General features: G+C 37.0%; 1 protein-coding gene across 26 annotated transcripts in view; it reads left to right on the forward strand.

Annotated features, from left to right (window-relative positions):
* Nucleotides 1-18640, forward strand: part of Phf8 (PHD finger protein 8) — a 98810-nt gene that overhangs the window by 19419 nt on the left and 60751 nt on the right. For all 26 annotated transcript variants that reach the window (XM_087600112.1, XM_087600120.1, XM_087600116.1 and 23 more), the window contains 8 exon segments: nucleotides 524-609; nucleotides 951-1059; nucleotides 3923-4083; nucleotides 5533-5674; nucleotides 7126-7312; nucleotides 8954-9116; nucleotides 16274-16361; nucleotides 16865-16971. In XM_087600112.1, the coding sequence (XP_087456238.1) occupies nucleotides 524-609; nucleotides 951-1059; nucleotides 3923-4083; nucleotides 5533-5674; nucleotides 7126-7312; nucleotides 8954-9116; nucleotides 16274-16361; nucleotides 16865-16971 (1043 nt within the window).

The raw sequence follows: 18640 nt of genomic DNA on the forward strand, positions 1-18640 counted from the left end.
ACATACTGATGCTGTAGTCTCTTTCGACTTTGACCATTCTGAATCCTAACGAAGTTTTGCCATCATTGTTTTACACCAGTAGAATTTCGTATTGATGAAAATGTTTTATAATCTGTACAATAACTGCATGTGGCTGGTGAAATGTAGCTAGTGTGATAGAAGAACTACATTTAAATTTTACTTAACTTTATTTTTAAATTTAATTTACTTCTATGTGTATGAGTGTTTTGTTCACATATATGTCTGTCTGTATACCAACTGCCTGGTGCTAGTAGAGGTCTGAGGAGGTAACCAGAATCCCCTGAAACTACAGTTACAGAGGATTGTGGGCCACTATCTAGGTGCTAGGAATCAAACTCGGGTCCTCTGGAAAAGCAGCAGCCAGTGTCCTTAACCACCAAGCCATCTATCCAGCCCTCAAGTTTACTTAATTTTAATTGATATAAATGTAAATCATAATATGTACTATACTGTACTCACTGATACAGAACTATAGACATGGCTATGTTGTTTTCTTTTCCAGTTGTGTTGGTGTTGAGGAGGAGAAGGCTGCTGATATTGATCTGTACCATTGCCCCAACTGTGAAGTCTTACACGGACCCTCCATTAGTAAGTAGATCTTAAGATTTCCAGCAGGAAATAATAAGGGAAGAAACAAAGCCGTGGTAGCTATGGAGAGTCTTTGCCTAATTGCCTTAGATGTGCCTTCCTTAAGAAACAGCAGAAGCCCATGCAAGTCTAACAGTGCCTGTGGCTATTGCCCTAAGAGAGCAGGAATGCGTAGCTTTATCTCTTTCCCTTTTTAACAATTGCCTTAGAGGAAGCACACTCTTCTTTGCCAGGAGCTTTCATGAGTAAGAGAGTGTCTTTAACTGTAGATGCCCCTGGGGTTTTAGATTCTCAGCTCCTGGCCATTCTAACTAATTACCACTTGTCTTTTTCTGGTTTAGTGAAAAAACGTCGTGGATCTTCCAAAGGACATGATAATCACAAGGGTAAACCATTGAAGACTGGGAGCTCCATGTTTATCCGAGAACTACGGGGTAGGACTTTTGACAGGTGAGGACCCTCTGGATAAAGAAATGTTAAGCTTTAAAGCTACAGAAAACTGGACATAATTTTCTTTCAGCTTTTCCACTGGCTATGCCATTATGTGCCTCCTGATGTCTGGAAATCTTCTGGGCCCTGCAAAATCTCTGGGATGGGAACTTCTGTTTTGGTCAGTTCCTAAGTAACAGTGGCCAGAGTTTCACTTGATGTTTAGAGTACATTATGACCTATTTACAAAAATCTGCAGTAGTTGGGAAGCAGCATTTGTCTTAGTCAACTTATAAGCATCTGAACAATGCTAGAATTGGAAGGATTTTTTTTTGGTTTCTCTTATGTATATTAATTGTACAAAGTAATGGGTTTTATTATGACATTTCCATGTATATTATTAAATATATTTTTATCATAGTCACTTATTCTGTGACCCTTTATTTCCTTCCCCTTTCCTATTCCATATTCACAAAACTCCCCATTTAATGTCTGCAAGAATCTTTAATGGTCAGCAAATTTAATTCTCTCATTATAGAGGAGAAGAAACTTTAAAACTAAAAATAGGGAGCCGTCATGTGTTTTTCAATCAGAAAGATATTTTTTTCTTTCATTTTACCTAGATTTAGTAAAAATAAAGTAATGAATTGAATGAAAATAATGAGTTAGAAATTAATGAATAAAGAAATATGTGGTTTAAATGCATTGGACTGTTTTTTAGGTTTCTTTTACTTCAAGTATTATTTAGGTTTTTCTAGGTTATTAGTTTTAAAAAATTAAAGGCTGTCAGTCCCCTCTACCACAGAGCCCTCAGATACCTTTTTCTATTTACATCAGTTAATTTCTTTTACATTTAAAAAATAGTCCTTGTATCCACACATATGTGGTTGTGTATCCTTTTTCATTTTTGACACAAATGGAAGCATTATATTTTGTACATTGCTTTTATTTTTAAACCTACATAATACGTCTTGGAAATCAATCTATAATAGCATATATAGGTGGTTCTTTACTTCCTTTCATGGTCATTTAGTATTTAATTGAATGGATATGTATTTTATTTGACTAGTCCTCTAGTGATGGACATTTAAATTGATTTCAGCATTTTGCTGTTATTAAGAAAAATTCTGTAGTCCATACGTTTTTTTCTTCAGTAATAAGCATTGAACCTAGGTATCACACATACTACGCAAGTACTCTACCACTGAGCTATATTTGTAGCCTTAGTAAATATCTCTCTGTACTTAAGTTTTTGGATATGTGTGACAAATATAGATGTAGATTTAACTGTGTAAAAGTAAAATTGTTAGGTCAAAAAGGGTATGCCTTAAGAATCTGTAAATATTGCCAATTTGCATAAAGCTTGTACAACTTCACAGATACTTTGTCAAGGCTCTGATGATTTTACTATTAATTTTCAAAATTTAGTGAAATCTTTTTATTTTAACTTATTACCTTAATTATGAAAGAGGTTGATTTTTGTTTACTATGGTTCATATTTATTAATAGCTTTATTTTTCTAAAGCATTTCCCATATTTTTATTGAGAAAATGTTTTCATGCAATATATACTAATCATGTTTTCTCCTCCCCTCAATTCCTCCAAGATCCTCTCCATCTACCCAATTCTGCACCCTTTCTTTCTTTTTAGAAAACAAACATGCAAAGCAAAAAGGAAACCAACCCACAAGAATCTTACACACACACACACACACACACACACACACACGCACACACACGCATGCACACACACGCACGTAAGACCAAAAAAAAAAAAAACCTAACAAAGCAATATGAAACAAAAAAAGTCTACAAAAATACCTTTGAGTTTATTCTGTGTCGGCCATCTACTTATGAGCATGGAGCCTACCCTTAAGTGTGGTTAATAAATTAGGTGGTGGTGCTCACCTTTAATCCCAGCAGCAGCAGAGGATGGCAGATTTCCATTAGTTTAAGGCCAGCCTGGTCTAAATATCAAGTTCCAGGACAATCAGGACTATGTGAAAAAATCCTGTCTTGAACTACAAAAAAGTGTGGTTAATACTTCTCCAATGGCATCTCATTGGGGAAAACTAACTTATTTATAACAGCTTTCCTTGCAGACAATTTTAGTTTTAAATGCAGATTATTATTTATTATCATTTTAGTAAAACCTGGGTGTTGTCTCCTACATGTTTTTCTCCTGGTACCTTTATGGCTTTAGTTTTTGCAGTTTAAATTTTGGGCCATCCAGAATTACATGAAGAGTAAGATAGGTACAGAGCTTATTATGTTTGTTTCAGTACAACTAATTTCTCTTTTCTTCATAGTCTTTTTTTCTTTTTTGGTTCTGGAGGTTGAAATCATGGACTCAAGCTAAGCTAATGCTCTGGCACTATGTATACCTCCATCTATGTACTATTCCCTTGTCTCCATTATGACTAGGAGTAGTTGAGGGAGGGGAAAGAATAATATGATCAAAATATATTGTATGAAAAATTAAAAAAATTCCTATCTTATAAGTACATGTATTGAGAAAGTGGTTGTAAATACTGTTTTTTAAAAGCTCAGTCTTCGCTCTCTTCACTAACATTTTAAATTGGATGTTGCTATTTTGGGTTAGAACAAATGAGTCAAAATTGTTAGTTATATCTCTTCTTAGGTAAGCTATTGACTAATTTCCTTTGTTGTTCAGAAAAGAACAGCCTGTTCACCATATATTCCCTACCTCTGTCAGTGACCTTGTCTCCTGCTTTGGAGAGGTTCTGCTTTTTCCTGGCAGATGCCATTAATTGTCAACCCATCTAAGACTCCCACAGGAAGACTATCCCCCGTTAGTGAGTGGCCATTAAGGCCTTTAGTGAGCAGAATCTCAAGGCCATGTTTTTTTCCTATCGCCCACACAGCTCAGACGAAGTGATTCTGAAACCCACTGGAAGTCAGCTGACAGTGGAATTCTTGGAAGAGAATAGCTTCAGCGTGCCTATCCTCGTCTTGAAGAAGGATGGCTTGGGGATGACATTACCCTCTCCATCATTCACTGTGAGGGATGTGGAGCACTATGTTGGTAAGACACCACAGACCCTCTTAACTGTGCCATTAGCTGTTCCTATCAATATTTAAATCATGCTTGGCATGGTGGCTCATGATACCTTTAATCTCAGTACCCAGAGTTCGAGGCCAGCCTAGTCTATATAGTGAGGTCCAGGGTAGCCAGAGCCATGTAGAGAGTCCCTGTCTTGAAAAACAAAACAGAAATACTAGAGTCGTTTCAGTAATCTACCTTTTTATATTCGCTTGTTAGCCGTCTTGAAAGTATGATGTGAAGGCCTTGCCTAGTGTCATTCTTTGGCAAGACAAGAGAGAGAATACTATTCTCCTTTTCCTTTTCAGCTTTTAAAAAAATCAGCTATTTTATGTACATGAGTGCTCTGTCTTCATGCATATCAGAATGGGGAATAGGATGCTATTACAGATGGTTGTGAGCCACTATGTGGTTACTGGGAATTGAACTCAGACCTCTGGAAGAGCGTGCAGGTGCTCTTAACCACTGAGCTGTCTCTCCATCCCTAGGGATTTTTTTGTTTGTGTGTGGGGGGGAGGGTGGGTAATGACAGTATTTATTTGATTCATTCTCTTCTTAACAGACCATTAAATTTGGTCTAGCCAAATATTTTTATTAATTTATTTTATTTATTTACATTCCAAAAATTGTTCCCCTTCCTGGTCCACACTCCCTGCGTTCTTCACCCTCCCCCTGTCTCTGAGAGAGTGCTACCCCACTCATCCACCCATCCCCTCCTTACCCCCACCAGCATCCTTTCTCCATGAAGCATGAAGCTTCTACAGGATTAAGCGCATCCTCTCCCACTGAGGCCAGACAAACCAGTCTTCCACTACACATATACCAGGGCCACAGAACAGCCCATGTGTGCTCCTTGATTTTTGGCTTAGTCTCTGGTAGCTCTGAGTGGTCTGGGTTAGTCGACACTGTTGTTCTTCCTATGGGGTTGCAATCTCTTCAGCTCCTTCAGTCCTTCCTCCAACTCTTCTGTATGGGCCTCCAACTTCAATCTAATGGATGGCTGTACGTATCTGTATCTGTCTCAGTCAGCTGCTGGTAGAGCCTCTCAGGGCAGCCATGCCAGGCTCCCATCTGCAAGTACAACGTGGTCTCATTGAGCCCTTTTTTTAACCTAGCAAATTTTAGGGATCATGGTTTCTGGTACCTATTCTTACATACTATTTATTACTAGAGCGTCAGTGCAGGGGGAGAATAGAGGAGAAGAAATACAGAAGCAGATCCATGGCAGTAGGCGATGTGAGAATTTCTGTCAGATAGCTCCATAGCCCTAATAGCTCCCACCCAGATCTTGAGTGAGGGTGATAGATTCCTACTCTCTGCTCTGAACACATAGTATCTGAAGACAGAATTCCTGGTGCTGGGAGGGGACAAGAAGTTTTTTTTTTTCTCTGAGATACATAACTCAGTACAGAACTCATTTCTTTATTTCAGGTTCTGACAAAGAGATTGATGTGATTGATGTGGCCCGCCAGGCTGACTGCAAAATGAAACTTGGTGATTTTGTCAAATACTATTACAGTGGGAAGAGGGAAAAAGTCCTCAATGTCATTAGTTTGGAATTCTCTGATACCAGGTAGGAGGGGAAGGGTAACAGAAAAGTCTGACAGAGTGTCTAAAACTTGTAGATAAACTTGAATTTCTATTTTGGTTTGTTTTCTTCATTCTAGTAGTTTTGTTTCTCCTTTTGGAGGAGGGAGTTGGCTTATACTTTGTAGGATGCTGATTCAACTTTATAATAGCTAAGTCAGTTTCTTCAATTTCTTTTTTTTTTTTTTTGTTGTTGTTGTTTTTTTGGAGCTGGGGACCGAACCCAGGGCCTTGCACTTCCTAGGCAAGCGCTCTACCACTGAGCTAAATCCCCAACCCCTTAGTTTCTTCAGTTTCTAACAGCTAGATTATACAGTATCTATTTTACTTAATTTGTCTCCTCTGTTCTAGGGCAGCTTCCTTTGATCTTTTCCTAGTGTTTATATTTTTATTTTATGACTGTCCTAAATGAAGAATAAGTCCTCAGTTTTTGGAAATAGATTTTAAAATTAATCATAAGTAGTTTTTCTAAGGGTAAGTTGCCTACATTTAAAAGGGAAAATTATAATCTTTAAAATATTCCATCAGAACTTACATATTGAGGACTTTGGTGAATATTAAGAAATTGTAACATGTATTTTTGTTCTTAAGAAACTTACTAATTGCTTATTGGCATTTAAGATTTCAAATAATAAAAAGTTAGATTTGCAAGAAGTTGCAAAAACAGTGTTGAGCTATGTGCAGGGTCCTGTGTACTTTTCAGGTTCCCACAGTGGTAACACGAGTATAATATTAAAATCCTTGCTATTGCTTTTAAGATTAAAGAACCTAAAGGTATTTAAAAACTGTAGTTTCCTTATATATCAGTTAATCCAGAAAGCCTGTATAATAGCTTGCAGACATGCAGAAAAGGGGAAAAAGAAAACTAGAACAAAAAGAAAATAAAGATGGGGGACTAGGGTGCATATGGATAGGTACTGTACACATGAATGCATAATTCTTTGTTTAAATAGTTGGTGGAAATAAGATTGCAGAGTTTTCATTGATTTTTCTGAAGAGGAGAACATAATATTATAAGATGTATGGGTTTGTATGTGATTAAAAACATCCAGATTTATGAAACTGAGCTCCAGGAGGTTTCTGTAATTGTAAGAGCTTTTCATAAAGAAGGTATGAAGGTAGGGAAAAGACAACTGTTATGAACTGAGTGCTGAATGGGTAGACTGGGAAAGTGAATAATGGGCATGACTATTTAGTAGTCAGAATGGCCACTTTCTCTTGGGGGAGGATTTGGAGCTAGGGTTTAGGATGAGATTTGGAAGCTGAGTGGAGCAGGACTAGTGTTCAATTTGTAAGAATAAATGTTGTATTATACCTTTGGGTTCTGTGGAGAAAATGATTTTTTAAAATTTGTTTTATCTGACCATTTTATTCAGGCTTAAGCTTAAACCTTCAATTTTTCAGGCAGCTCACGTTTCTTTTCACCTTTTTTACTAGACTTTCAAACCTTGTGGAAACACCCAAGATTGTTCGAAAGCTGTCGTGGGTGGAGAACTTGTGGCCGGAGGAATGTGTCTTTGAGAGGCCCAATGTGCAGAAGTACTGCCTCATGAGTGTGCGGGATAGCTATACAGATTTTCACATTGACTTTGGTGGGACCTCAGTTTGGTACCATGTGCTTAAGGTAGGGATGAATATGGCATCTGGAGGCAGCCAGACATATTTACCTTTCATGTTCTATCTGCATAACACTTTGACATGATTATCTCTTATTGTGTTAATTCTGAAGACGGAATTCCTGGGTATAAGGCCATTCTAGGTACTGGTAAGGGGACAAGAAGTTTTTTTCCCCTGAGATACAGAATTTGTTTCTTTACTTCAGGTTTTGGCAAAGAGATAAATGTGATTGATGTGGCACATGTGGGTGTGCCTCTACAATTTTGATGCTTAAACAAAAAAGTTGTTGAAGGTAGGCATGGTGGTTTCTCCCTATAATTTCAACACTTGCAAGGTTGTAGCAGGAGGCTTGCCATGGATGAGAGGTCAGCCTGAGCTTCATGGTAAGTTTCAGATCAGCTTGAGCTAAAGAATGAGACAAAACCCAAATTAAAAAAAAAAAACCCAACAAAAAAACCACCACCACCACCAACAACAACAAAAAAACATGGGGGGAGAGGCATACAGCAAGCCTGGGCTTCATCCCTAGCACTAAAACTGTTGTTTTGAGGTCTAGGAACATAGCTTAGTGGTGTAGTGCTTGCTTAATGGGTGCACAGTCCTGGCTTCTATCTCTAGTACTGCAGAAGTAGACTTTTTTGAGTAGCAATAAATTACCTAAGGTATTTGCTACCTTCTTAAATGAAGGAATTCTGTTTCTCTCAATATGTATGAAAGTATCTATATTTATTGTAGAAATTTCTTAATAACATGAGCTTTCCCTCCTTCCAACTTTAATATATGTTTCATATAATTCATTTACTTTCTCCGAAGTAACTAAAGTGGCTGTATTTTTTTCTGATACACTTGGGAGTAGTTCCAAACATAGTGTCTCCTTATCTCTAATAATTCATTATATAGTTCTTAACAAAGGTATTTTCTTAAGGAATTATAGGACAGTTATCAAAATAGGGAAATTGATATACTGCTACTAGCAACTGTCTATGAAGGCTGTCAGTGTTTTCAATTGTATAGTACACATACCTAGTTTTGTCACACATCATGTTTTTTGTGTTTAAATTTTTGATGCATTAGCTAAACTACAGAGTTATCCTTATGCTAGGGTGTGGTTATTTTTCACCAATTTGTCTATCAGATGATTATCCAAGCAAAACACAATTAGCAAATAAATATTCTTCTAACAGATAATCAGTCATCTAATGAAATATAATCTAGAAGTCCTTGGGCAGTTGAACTTTTAAGTTTATTAACTTTGATTGCAGGTATGAGAAGGAGCACTATATAACTGGCATTTAAAAGCAGATTCAATTTTCTTTTCATCAGTAATATGGCCTTAAATTCTAGGGCTAATAGTATTGATCTTACTTATAGAGGACATTTTTCATTTGGTATTACATTGAAAATAAGAGCAATTCCTATATATTTCTCCTAACTTAAATGGATTTAAATGCCCCTTTCAAATTATTTTGGAAAATTTGAAGAAAATTTGAGCACTTTATCTAAAAATGTTACTTGATGGGTTTGGGAAACAGCTCTGGCATACTGATGTAGTTGTAGGTGGAGGCTGGGAGAGATTTGACCATTTGGAACACCCTTCCTCAAGAAGGACTTTTCTTGAAACCTTTAGTATGGTATCTTTTTATTTCAGGGTGAGAAGATCTTCTACCTGATCCGCCCAACAAATGCTAATCTGACTCTCTTTGAGTGCTGGAGCAGCTCCTCTAATCAGAATGAGATGTTCTTTGGTGACCAGGTGGAAAAATGCTACAAGTGTTCTGTGAAGCAAGGACAAACACTGTTTATTCCTACAGGTCATTCCTGGGTCCCTCTAGAGGGGAGGATGGGAAAAGCAGGAAGAAGGGAGATAGTGGTACTATACCAAACCCTTCCCGTAATTTATTAATCTCATTACTTGACATCTCTTTTTCTCATTAGATGAGAGGTTAAGAACTAGACCTCAAGAAAATTTGTATGTTGGCCAGTAGGTAGCGTGGTTTTGTGTAGAGACTGCAGATGACTGAACAAGTAGGAGGAGACTGATGGACCATTGTATACTGGGTTAGTGTCAACTAGGTAATACTGATAGAGAACAGGACTCAGCCCTATGACTCTAGGGATACTAACTCAGAGGCTGAGGTTCTAGCCTGTAACATTGAATGACCAGGATGGAAACATTCTTTGTTAATACTTCATGGCTGGGTTTTACTTATAGAATTCTTAGGTCTCATGTGGAGTCTGAATTTGTGTGTATTTTGCTAGGCAACCATTCTTCAAAGCACTGAGCTATATCCTGAGCTGAGTAGATTTTGTAAAAAATAACCCTGTTGTCCCAATTTGAGGAGAGTTGATAACTAGAAGCTAATTGAATCTGTTTCTTGATTATTTAATCATAATTAACATTAAATTTTCTTGAAATATATAGGGTAATACTCTTATTGAATGTGAGCATAATAATACATGCTTGGAATCTCAGATACTTGGAAAACTGAGGCAGAAGGATTATGTTTTCAAGGCTAGCCTGGGCAACTTAGTCTTCTGTTTTACTTCTGTCGGTTTATCAGTTTTATTTGATGTTTTTTTCTCTTTTATGTTTTCAATTTTGATTTTTGCTTTTATTTTTATTTTTCCTTCTGTTTGTTCTGTTTATTTTATATTTTTTCCTAGTTTTTCCTGGTCTTGAGAAAGATTTAGATTATTAATTTCAGACTCTTTCTTTTGTAATGTGAACATTTAGTGGTGTAAATTCCCAGCACCAGTTTAGCTGTTAGACACATTTTTGTTATCATTTTTATTGTGTTAAGTGTGCCTCTGTAGAATATTAGAATTTATGTCATAAAATGTACAAGTTTAACAGTTGTTTTTAGTATACTTATAAAACTGTATGACTTTATGCCAGGGATCATCGCTTTAAAAAGAAACACTTCCCCCATTAAGAGTTACTTTTTTTTCGGCTCTTCTCCCAGCCTGGGACAACAATTTTTTTAAACTTCCCTTGTATGTAGATTTTTCTCTTGTGTATTCTACATAAATAATAGTCTGGGGATAGGCTCTCATATAGTCTAGGCTGGCCTTGAACTCAGCTGGATAGCTGAAGTTAGCCTTCAACTATTGAACTTCCTGCCTCTACCTTCTGAGTGGTGGGAATACAAGTGTGTGTGCCACCTTACTTTTCTTATTTTTTCTTTATACAGATGTATGTAATCCTGGAATCTGCTATGTATTCCAACCTTGCATCAAACATGCATGCAATATTTTGTCAGCTTCTTGAGTATGTGATTACAAACATGGCATCTCACTTTTTTTAATGGAAAAATAATTTCTCTACCCCCTGCAATTAATCATTGTTGCTGTGTAGCTAAGGATAATCTTGAACTTCTCCTCCTGCCTCTATCTTCTAAGTACTGTGGTTATAGGCTTGCACTACCATGCCTAGATTTTTATTTTTATGTAGTGCTAGAGATCAAACATAAAGCTTTGCCTCCTCCTAAGCAAGTCAGAGAGCTCAGTCTTGTAACTGTCTTATACAAGTAATCACAGCTACTATGAGTTCAAGAATATAAAATAAAACAGCCATGTCATGCCTTGAAATACTGTTCCACACTCTTCTCCACTTCCTCTAGCCACATTGTTTGCTTTTATTCACCAACTGATAGATATTTAAGTTTTTTCTTTTTCTTTTCTTTCTTTTTTGATACTGGGGATAGAATGCAAGGCCTTTTAAATGTTGTCTAAGTTCTCTACCACTGAGCTAGTTTGATAGCCCCTATTTATTATTTTATTCAAAAAAATCTTTTTGAGGTTGGCACTGAGCCCACTGTATTGTGTAGTCAGGCCTCAGCTTCCTGAGTAGCCAAGGTTATAGTTATGTGCCAGTCAATCTAGCTTGGAATCATTTTTGGCTATTATGAATAATGCTACTACTAGTATTTATATAAAACTCATTTTGCCAACATAATGAGTTGGACTATTCTTAATTAAAATCTGGAATCTAGTTGAGTGGTAGAGGCATATGCCCTTAATCCTAGTACTTGGGAGCCGTAGGCAGGAGGTTCAAGGATAGCCTGGTCTAAAGAGCTAGTTCCAGGATAACCAGGGCTACACAAAGAAATCATATCTCAAGAAAGAAAAACAAAAAACCCAGAAACATATATCTGGAATCCAGAAGTATCTTTTTTAAAAAAAATGTGTGTAAAAAGTCTGAATCCCCTTCCCCAGAATCATGTTTGTTGAATTTATTTTCTATGCTCACTATTTGTAATAGTCCTGTGTGTATGCACTTGTGTGTTGGCGTATATGCATATCAGAGTCCAGAAATTGACATCCAATGTCTTCTGTAGTTATTCTTTATTGTTTAAATGTATTTACGATTTTAGTTTTTTTTTTATGAATCTTTTACTTGCATGTAAGGATGTGCATCAAGTGCTTTCCTTATTTCCCCTGGAAGACTGAAGATGGCAGTTGAATCCCCTGGAACTGGAGTTAAAGAAAGTTGTGAGCTGCCATGTGGGTTCTGGAAATTGATGCCTGGTACTCTGGAAGAGCAGCCAATGCTCTTAGTCTCCAAGCCATTTCTAGCCTATCACCGTGGTTTTATTGAGACATAACTTCTCACTAAACTAGACTAGTTGTAACAACCCTGAGGAGTCCTCCTTTCTCCAAGCTCTGCAATGCCCAAGTTACAGACATGTGCTTCTATGATTAGATTTTAACATGGGTGCTTGGCATCAGAATTTAGGTCCTCATGCTTGCATGTCAGGTATTTTACTGACTGAGCCATCGTCTCCTTAGCTCTGAAACCTTTTGAGAGCCAAAGCAACTCTGTAAATAGAAAATTTCACATCATTTAACTAATGTGATGAGATCTCATCACATATGTTCAAAGACATAAATGTAAAAGTAACTTTTATTTACCCGATGTAATTGTCATCTTGAAGACTTACTTCCTCTGACTGATTCCTAGAAGCTTCTAGCCTCAATACAATGTTATCTAAGCCTAGAATTTTTTTCCTAGAATATTTTTAGCCTCTGAGATTTACTGCTGAATAAGATCTGTCTCCCCTTCCTAGCTCTTTCTGAATTCTGGCTGGCTGGTTCAACTCAGCTGTTTTGGCTCAGAACTCCTCTTCAGGGTGACTGATTCAATCTGGCTTCTCTTGGCCTTTCCTGAATGGCTCTTCTTGGCCTCTTACTAACTGGCAATCTGTTCTGATCTGGCTCCTTCTCATTCTTCGGCTCGTTCTATCTTTACCTGTGTCTAGGTAGTTCTCTGTCTTCAACCTATCTCTGTACAACTGCCCTGGTAAACTATCTCCTTCCTCTCTGCACTGTCCCTTAAGTAGCTCCCCTTTCCTCACCCTACTTATGGGAGTTGGGCTTATTCTAGCCTGTCAAATCCTTCTCTGATTCATCACTTTGTCTGCCATTCAATTACACATCAGTTTAAGCTGCTTTCTTCTACAAACTAACTTTACCTTCATTGTTTGGGACTAAAGTTGTGTCCTAAGGGTGTGTCTATATTTCAGCCAGTGGGATTAAAGTTGTGTCAAGGCTGAGCCACACCACAACTAGAAACAGGTTTTTCTAATAAATAACACAATTTCAGGCTATAATACAATCTTGGGATTCACAGTGTGATCAAATACCCTGCAAAACACAAGTGCATTAAAATATGTAAATTTTACTTCAGGCTGTTTGTATAAAGTACATTCAAGTCATAAATAAGTATCTCATTCCCAGAATAAGTGTTTTTATCCTCAAGATATATGTATATTTGTAAGTATTACAAAATTTTAAATGTCTCAAGTTTGAAACATTTCTGATTTCAAGTATTTTAGGCAAGGGATATTCAGCTTATTTTCTCCGTTTTATTGTGTATCTGTTTGGTAGAGGATTGCCTCTATCATGTGGTAACTCTGTAGATTGCTTTTTTGAGGAATTGCTAAGCTGTCATCAAAGTAGATAATGTACACGATTTTACATTCTAAGTATAATGGTTCCAATTTGTTCATATCTTCTCCAATACTTGTCATTTCTGATCATAGCAATCCTAGTGTGAGTAAAATACAACACCAAGGTTCTAGTTTGTGTTTCCCTAATGACTATTATTATTGACCGTCTTGCAAAAATACTTCCTGTAATTTATAGTTCTTTATTTTTTGTGAAATTCTTTACTTATTCTTTAAATAGTAATAACAGTATAACTGTTTATAAATAAATAGTTTTAATTAAATACTATTTAATTATTAAATCAGCCAGTGGCTATCACACAGTGACCATCACACAACTGTTACACGAGTTATATTTTTTGTACCTTTATCAGATATATTGTTCAAAAATATTTTTTCTCATTCTTGAGTTTGTCTTTTGACATTATTCTTTTCTTTCTTTCCTTATTGAATTTTTAATTCTTTTTTCTTGTTTAAGACAGGGTTTCTCTATGTAGTCCCAGCTGTCCTGAAACTCACTTTGTAGACCAGGCTAGCTTTGAACTTACAGAGATCTGCTTGCCTTAGCCTTCTGAGTGCTGGGATTAAAGGAATGTGCCATCACCACCTGGCTTGATAATATCTTTTAATATATTAAAAATTGATTCATTGACAATTTCACACATACACACATATGTGTACTTCATTCATGTCCCCCATTATTTTTTCTGATCTCTCTTTCCCTGCTTCTTAATCTCTTGTTGCTAACAAGTAATCCTCCTACTTTAACATCTTTGTGTGCTTCACTGCATTTAATAAGTAGGGTTGCATACATTAGTATGGATGGGGGTTATTTTACCAGTGATGGTGAGTTCCTCTTTCACAGGAGCTATTAAATTAACTGCCTATAGTTCTCAGAAAGAGTTGAGTCTTTTCACATTCTCTAATAGTGTCTCATAAAAAAATGAATGTTATTAATTCTGTCCAGTTTATCTATTTTTTGGTTGTGAGCCTTTAACGGCTGAGCCATCTCTCCAGCCCCAAAGAAGGCATTGTATATGAGTACACTGTCACTGTCTTCAGACACACCAGAAGAGGGCATCAGATCTCATTACAGATGGTTGTGAGCCACCATGTGGTTTCTGGGAATTGAACTCAGGACTTCTGGAAGAGCAGACAGTGCTCTTAACCTCTGAGCCATCTCCCCAGCCCTGCCTTAAATTTTTGATTGATATGATTTTATCTATAGGTATTGGGAATTCAAGGAAATATTTATAAATATTTTATAGTTTTTTCTGACACATCGTCTTACTCAGACTGTGCTGTCTTATCATGTAGTCCAGCTAGCCTTAAACCTGTCATCTTCCTGCCTTAGCTTCTGAGTGCTGGGATTATACGTATGTGTCACTGATTTCAGTTTAGTTTTGGTTATCATATTTAGATTTTTTATTAAAATTGAGTTAGTTTTTATGTACAGGTTGAAGGAAGAGCCCAGTTTTATTCTTTGGCATTTTATTCTTTGGCATGTTGACATCTTCTTTTTCCAGGGTATCCTGAAAACTTCTTTCCTCAATGAATTTTCTTGATATTTCTCGTCCATCACCATCACTGGTTGATTCACAGTTCAAGTTGTAGTTTAGTGATGGAGTACCTGCTGAGTATGTCCAAGGCCCTAGGCTTGTTCCTCAGTATTGCAAAACCAAAAATCAAATGAAAAAACAAACCAGGAAAAGTCAGCTGAGCATATATAGGTTTATTTTTGCATCTTATGTCTTCCATTGATTTATATGTCTCTCCTTATGATTATGCACACTTTTTTTATTTTATTTTTTTTATTAACTTGAGTATTTCTATTTACATTTCGAATGTTATTCCCTTTCCCGGTTTCCGGGCAAACATCCCCCTAATCCCTCCCCCTCTCCTTCTTTATGGGTGTTCCTCTCCCCACCCTCCCCCCATTGCCGCCCTCCCCCCAACAATCACGTTCACTGGAGGTTCAGTCTTAGCAGGACCAAGGGCTTCCCCTTCCACTGGTGATCTTACTAGGATATTCATTGCTACCTATGAGGTCAGAGTCCAGGGTCAGTCCATATATAGTCTTTAGGTAGTGGCTTAGTCCCTGGAAGCTCTGGTTGCTTGGCATTGTTGTACATATGGGGTCTCGAGCCCCTTCAAGCTCTTCCAGTTCTTTCTCTGATTCCTTCAATGGGGGTCCCGTTCTCAATTCAGTGGTTTGCTGCTGGCATTCGCCTCTGTATTTGCTGTATTCTGGCTGTGTCTCTTTGATTACTATGCATTTATAATAAATTTTGAAGTTGAGATTTGTCAGTCTTCTAACTTTATCCTTTTCAAGGTTGGTTTATTGTGATCCCATGAATTTTTTATGTGATTTTTTTTTTTAGGTTTAGAATTTACTTTGTTCTTTTTTTTTAGTGGTTCTAGTTATTTGCTCTAGTTTTGTTTTGATTTTAGTGGTTGCTACTTTGTGTGTGTGTGTGTGTGTGTGTGTGTGTGTGTGTGTGTGTGTGTGTGATCACAGAGTATTGGTGATAGTGTTTTATCAATTTGAAAGGCTTTAGTTTTACCTAGAGGTATAAAAAACAGTTTGGAGTACTAGACAATATGAGAAATAATGGAGGGACATGAATCTTCTGGATAGATGGATGGAGAAGGGAGATGAATATGGAAAGGATCTAAGAAAACATAACATTGGAAAATTAAAGGCAAGGATAATGATTGTGTTTTAATGGTGTGCATTTTTGAAAGAGTAGTTCTAGCAAAAGAGTGATGTTCTTTTAGAGAAGGTAAAACAACAAAAAGGTAATTCAAGTGGAGAGAGATGCATTAACTTCATAAGTTGATTCCGTTCATGTTACTAGAATGATAGAGTAGGAGATGCTGGCTATTGCCACAGCAAAAAAATATATTTTGAATTATTGGTAAGCTATTTCTAAGGAGTGAAGGTTAAACTAACCTGGTAGTGAAGTGTCCAAAGTAAAAAAGGTCTTTGGCTAACTGTGATTTTTGCCTTCTTTTTACTACAGGGTGGATACATGCTGTGCTAACACCAGTGGACTGCTTAGCCTTTGGAGGGAACTTTTTACATAGCCTTAACATTGAAATGCAACTCAAGTGAGTTCTGACATTGTCCGTTCCTATGTGCTACCGTCCTTGTGTAAGTCCCTTGAGTAAGGAATGCATTAAAGTATGATGAAGACAACAAGAAAGGAAAGTATCTTGGGCTTTGGGTTTTTTTTTTAAAGACAGGGTTTCTCTCTGTAGACCTGGCTGACGTAGAACTTACCCTGTAGATGAGGCTGGCCTCAAGCTCAGAGATCTGCCTGCCTCTGCATCCCAAGTTCTGGGATTAAAGGTGTTTCCCACCACTGCTGCTGTACAGTATCTTGGTTTTTAATGACAGTTTGACAAGGTTAATTCTCTTTCTTCACTTGGTTGTTAATGTACCTTTGGTAAGGTATATAATCTTTGATCTCAAAGTTTCTTTGTATATAGGGTTTTACAGGGTCACTGTGAGGATTAAATACAGTAGATACATAGCATTGAGAATAGCACTTGGTGCATAATAGGTGCTCAGTAAATAGGATCCTTTTTATACTCATTATGTTTCCTTCCAGGGCCTATGAAATTGAGAAGCGGCTGAGCACAGCAGACCTTTTCAAGTTTCCCAACTTCGAGACCATCTGTTGGTATGTGGGAAAACATATTCTGGACATCTTCCGAGGTATGGTTTTCCTTGCCAGCTATCATTTTTGCTATGAGAAAGGAGCAAGTAGAGGGAGTGTGGAAATTGGGGGAGAGGAGGAATGGGAGGTGAAAACTTGCTATCATTGCTGCCTTGCTGTGTATATTAAAACATCATTAATATCTTAAATATAAAACATTACAATAACCAAGATATAGAAATAGGGTAGAGGTCCATGAACAGATGGTAGATAAATAAAATATGCTACTTAGACACAGTGGAACTTTATTCAGCTCTAATGGAAAGTGACATTTTTTTATATTTTGCAGAAAATATACTGGGGATCATTATATTAAACAAAATCGCCAGAATCAGACAAATTTTTTCTCACATATAGAATCTAGATTACAATTTATAGTGCGTGCATGTGTGTGGGGGGCAGAGAGACAGACAGAGAGACAGAGACATCAAATTAGAAGGGGACTATGGGAGAAGAGAAAGAGACATATCCAACCAGTGGGCCAAAAGATGCATACAGCTGTGTGTGTGGCCAAGGACAACAGAAAATGGGGTCCAGCATGAAATTGTAAACTGACTTAAAATGTTTTGAAGCATTTTTGCAATTTGTTTTGATAACTCAATTGCATGGTTATTTAGTGTGAACTTTGAAGATAAAACATTGAGTTACAAAGTCAGAAGATTGCACACACTTGGTGAGGGACGGGCAGAACAAAAGGGTGATGCAGTATGTATAAAATGGAAGTAGAAAGTGAGACTCTGGAGTAAGAAAAGGGAAAGAGAGAGGAGGGCAGTGAGTTGCGTAAGCTAGAATAAAGTATACTGATATAGTTGTTCAAACTGTAATTTTTTATACTAACAAAAAATATGATCATAACTATTATACCATTATACTTTACTCACTTTCTCCTTCATAATTTCTGGAAACTACTAATCTGCTTTCCATCCCCATAATTTTGTCATTTGAAGAATAGTATACAAACGAAATCATATCACATGATTCATGGGTATCCCAGATATGCCTCCTTCAGTGATAAGGCCCATCTTGACATCCTGGCATCATTGTGGTCCTAGGTATCTGCCCTGGTGGAAACCAGCTTGCTGGTTTTCATCTTTCTTAGTCTTGTCTGAAATAAAGTGAGTCCCTTGCTTCTTGTCTGAAATAAAGTAAGTCTCTTGCTTGGACCCGAGAATTGATTCTTCAAGTGACTAGGCCAGAAGGAGTCAGTATCGCAGTTACAAAGGACTTCATGGCCCAGTGAGTACAGTTTCCTACCCAATACTCTGCCACTTTCACAGACTGTCATGTAAGTGTTAAAACATGCAATAACTAATGACTCATTTACCTTTTCTGACCAGTTTAGTACAGTAGAAAATTCTTGATAAAGCCTAAAATTAGATATTAATAACCTCTTCATGAAGGAAGGCAAAACAGACAATTTTGAGACCTAAAAGGCTGAAGAATTCAATAGAAGGAACACAGACTTTATATTCAAATGGACACGTCTTTGTGTTTTGGCACCTACAACATGTATATCCTTGATCAAGACCCTCTCAAGACCTTTAGTTTCCTGAACTATAAAGTGAAGTTTGCTTACAGTGTAGATATCAAAGTTAAATGAAAGCTGCCTAGTACGTCGTAAGTTTTTAGTAAGTGAACACTATTAATGTAACAGATCTGAGGGAGTGC

This window comes from Rattus norvegicus, chromosome X (assembly GCF_021556685.1).
Source record: "Rattus norvegicus strain SHRSP/BbbUtx chromosome X, alternate assembly SHRSP_T2T, whole genome shotgun sequence".
Classification (NCBI taxonomy): Eukaryota; Metazoa; Chordata; class Mammalia; order Rodentia; family Muridae; genus Rattus; species Rattus norvegicus.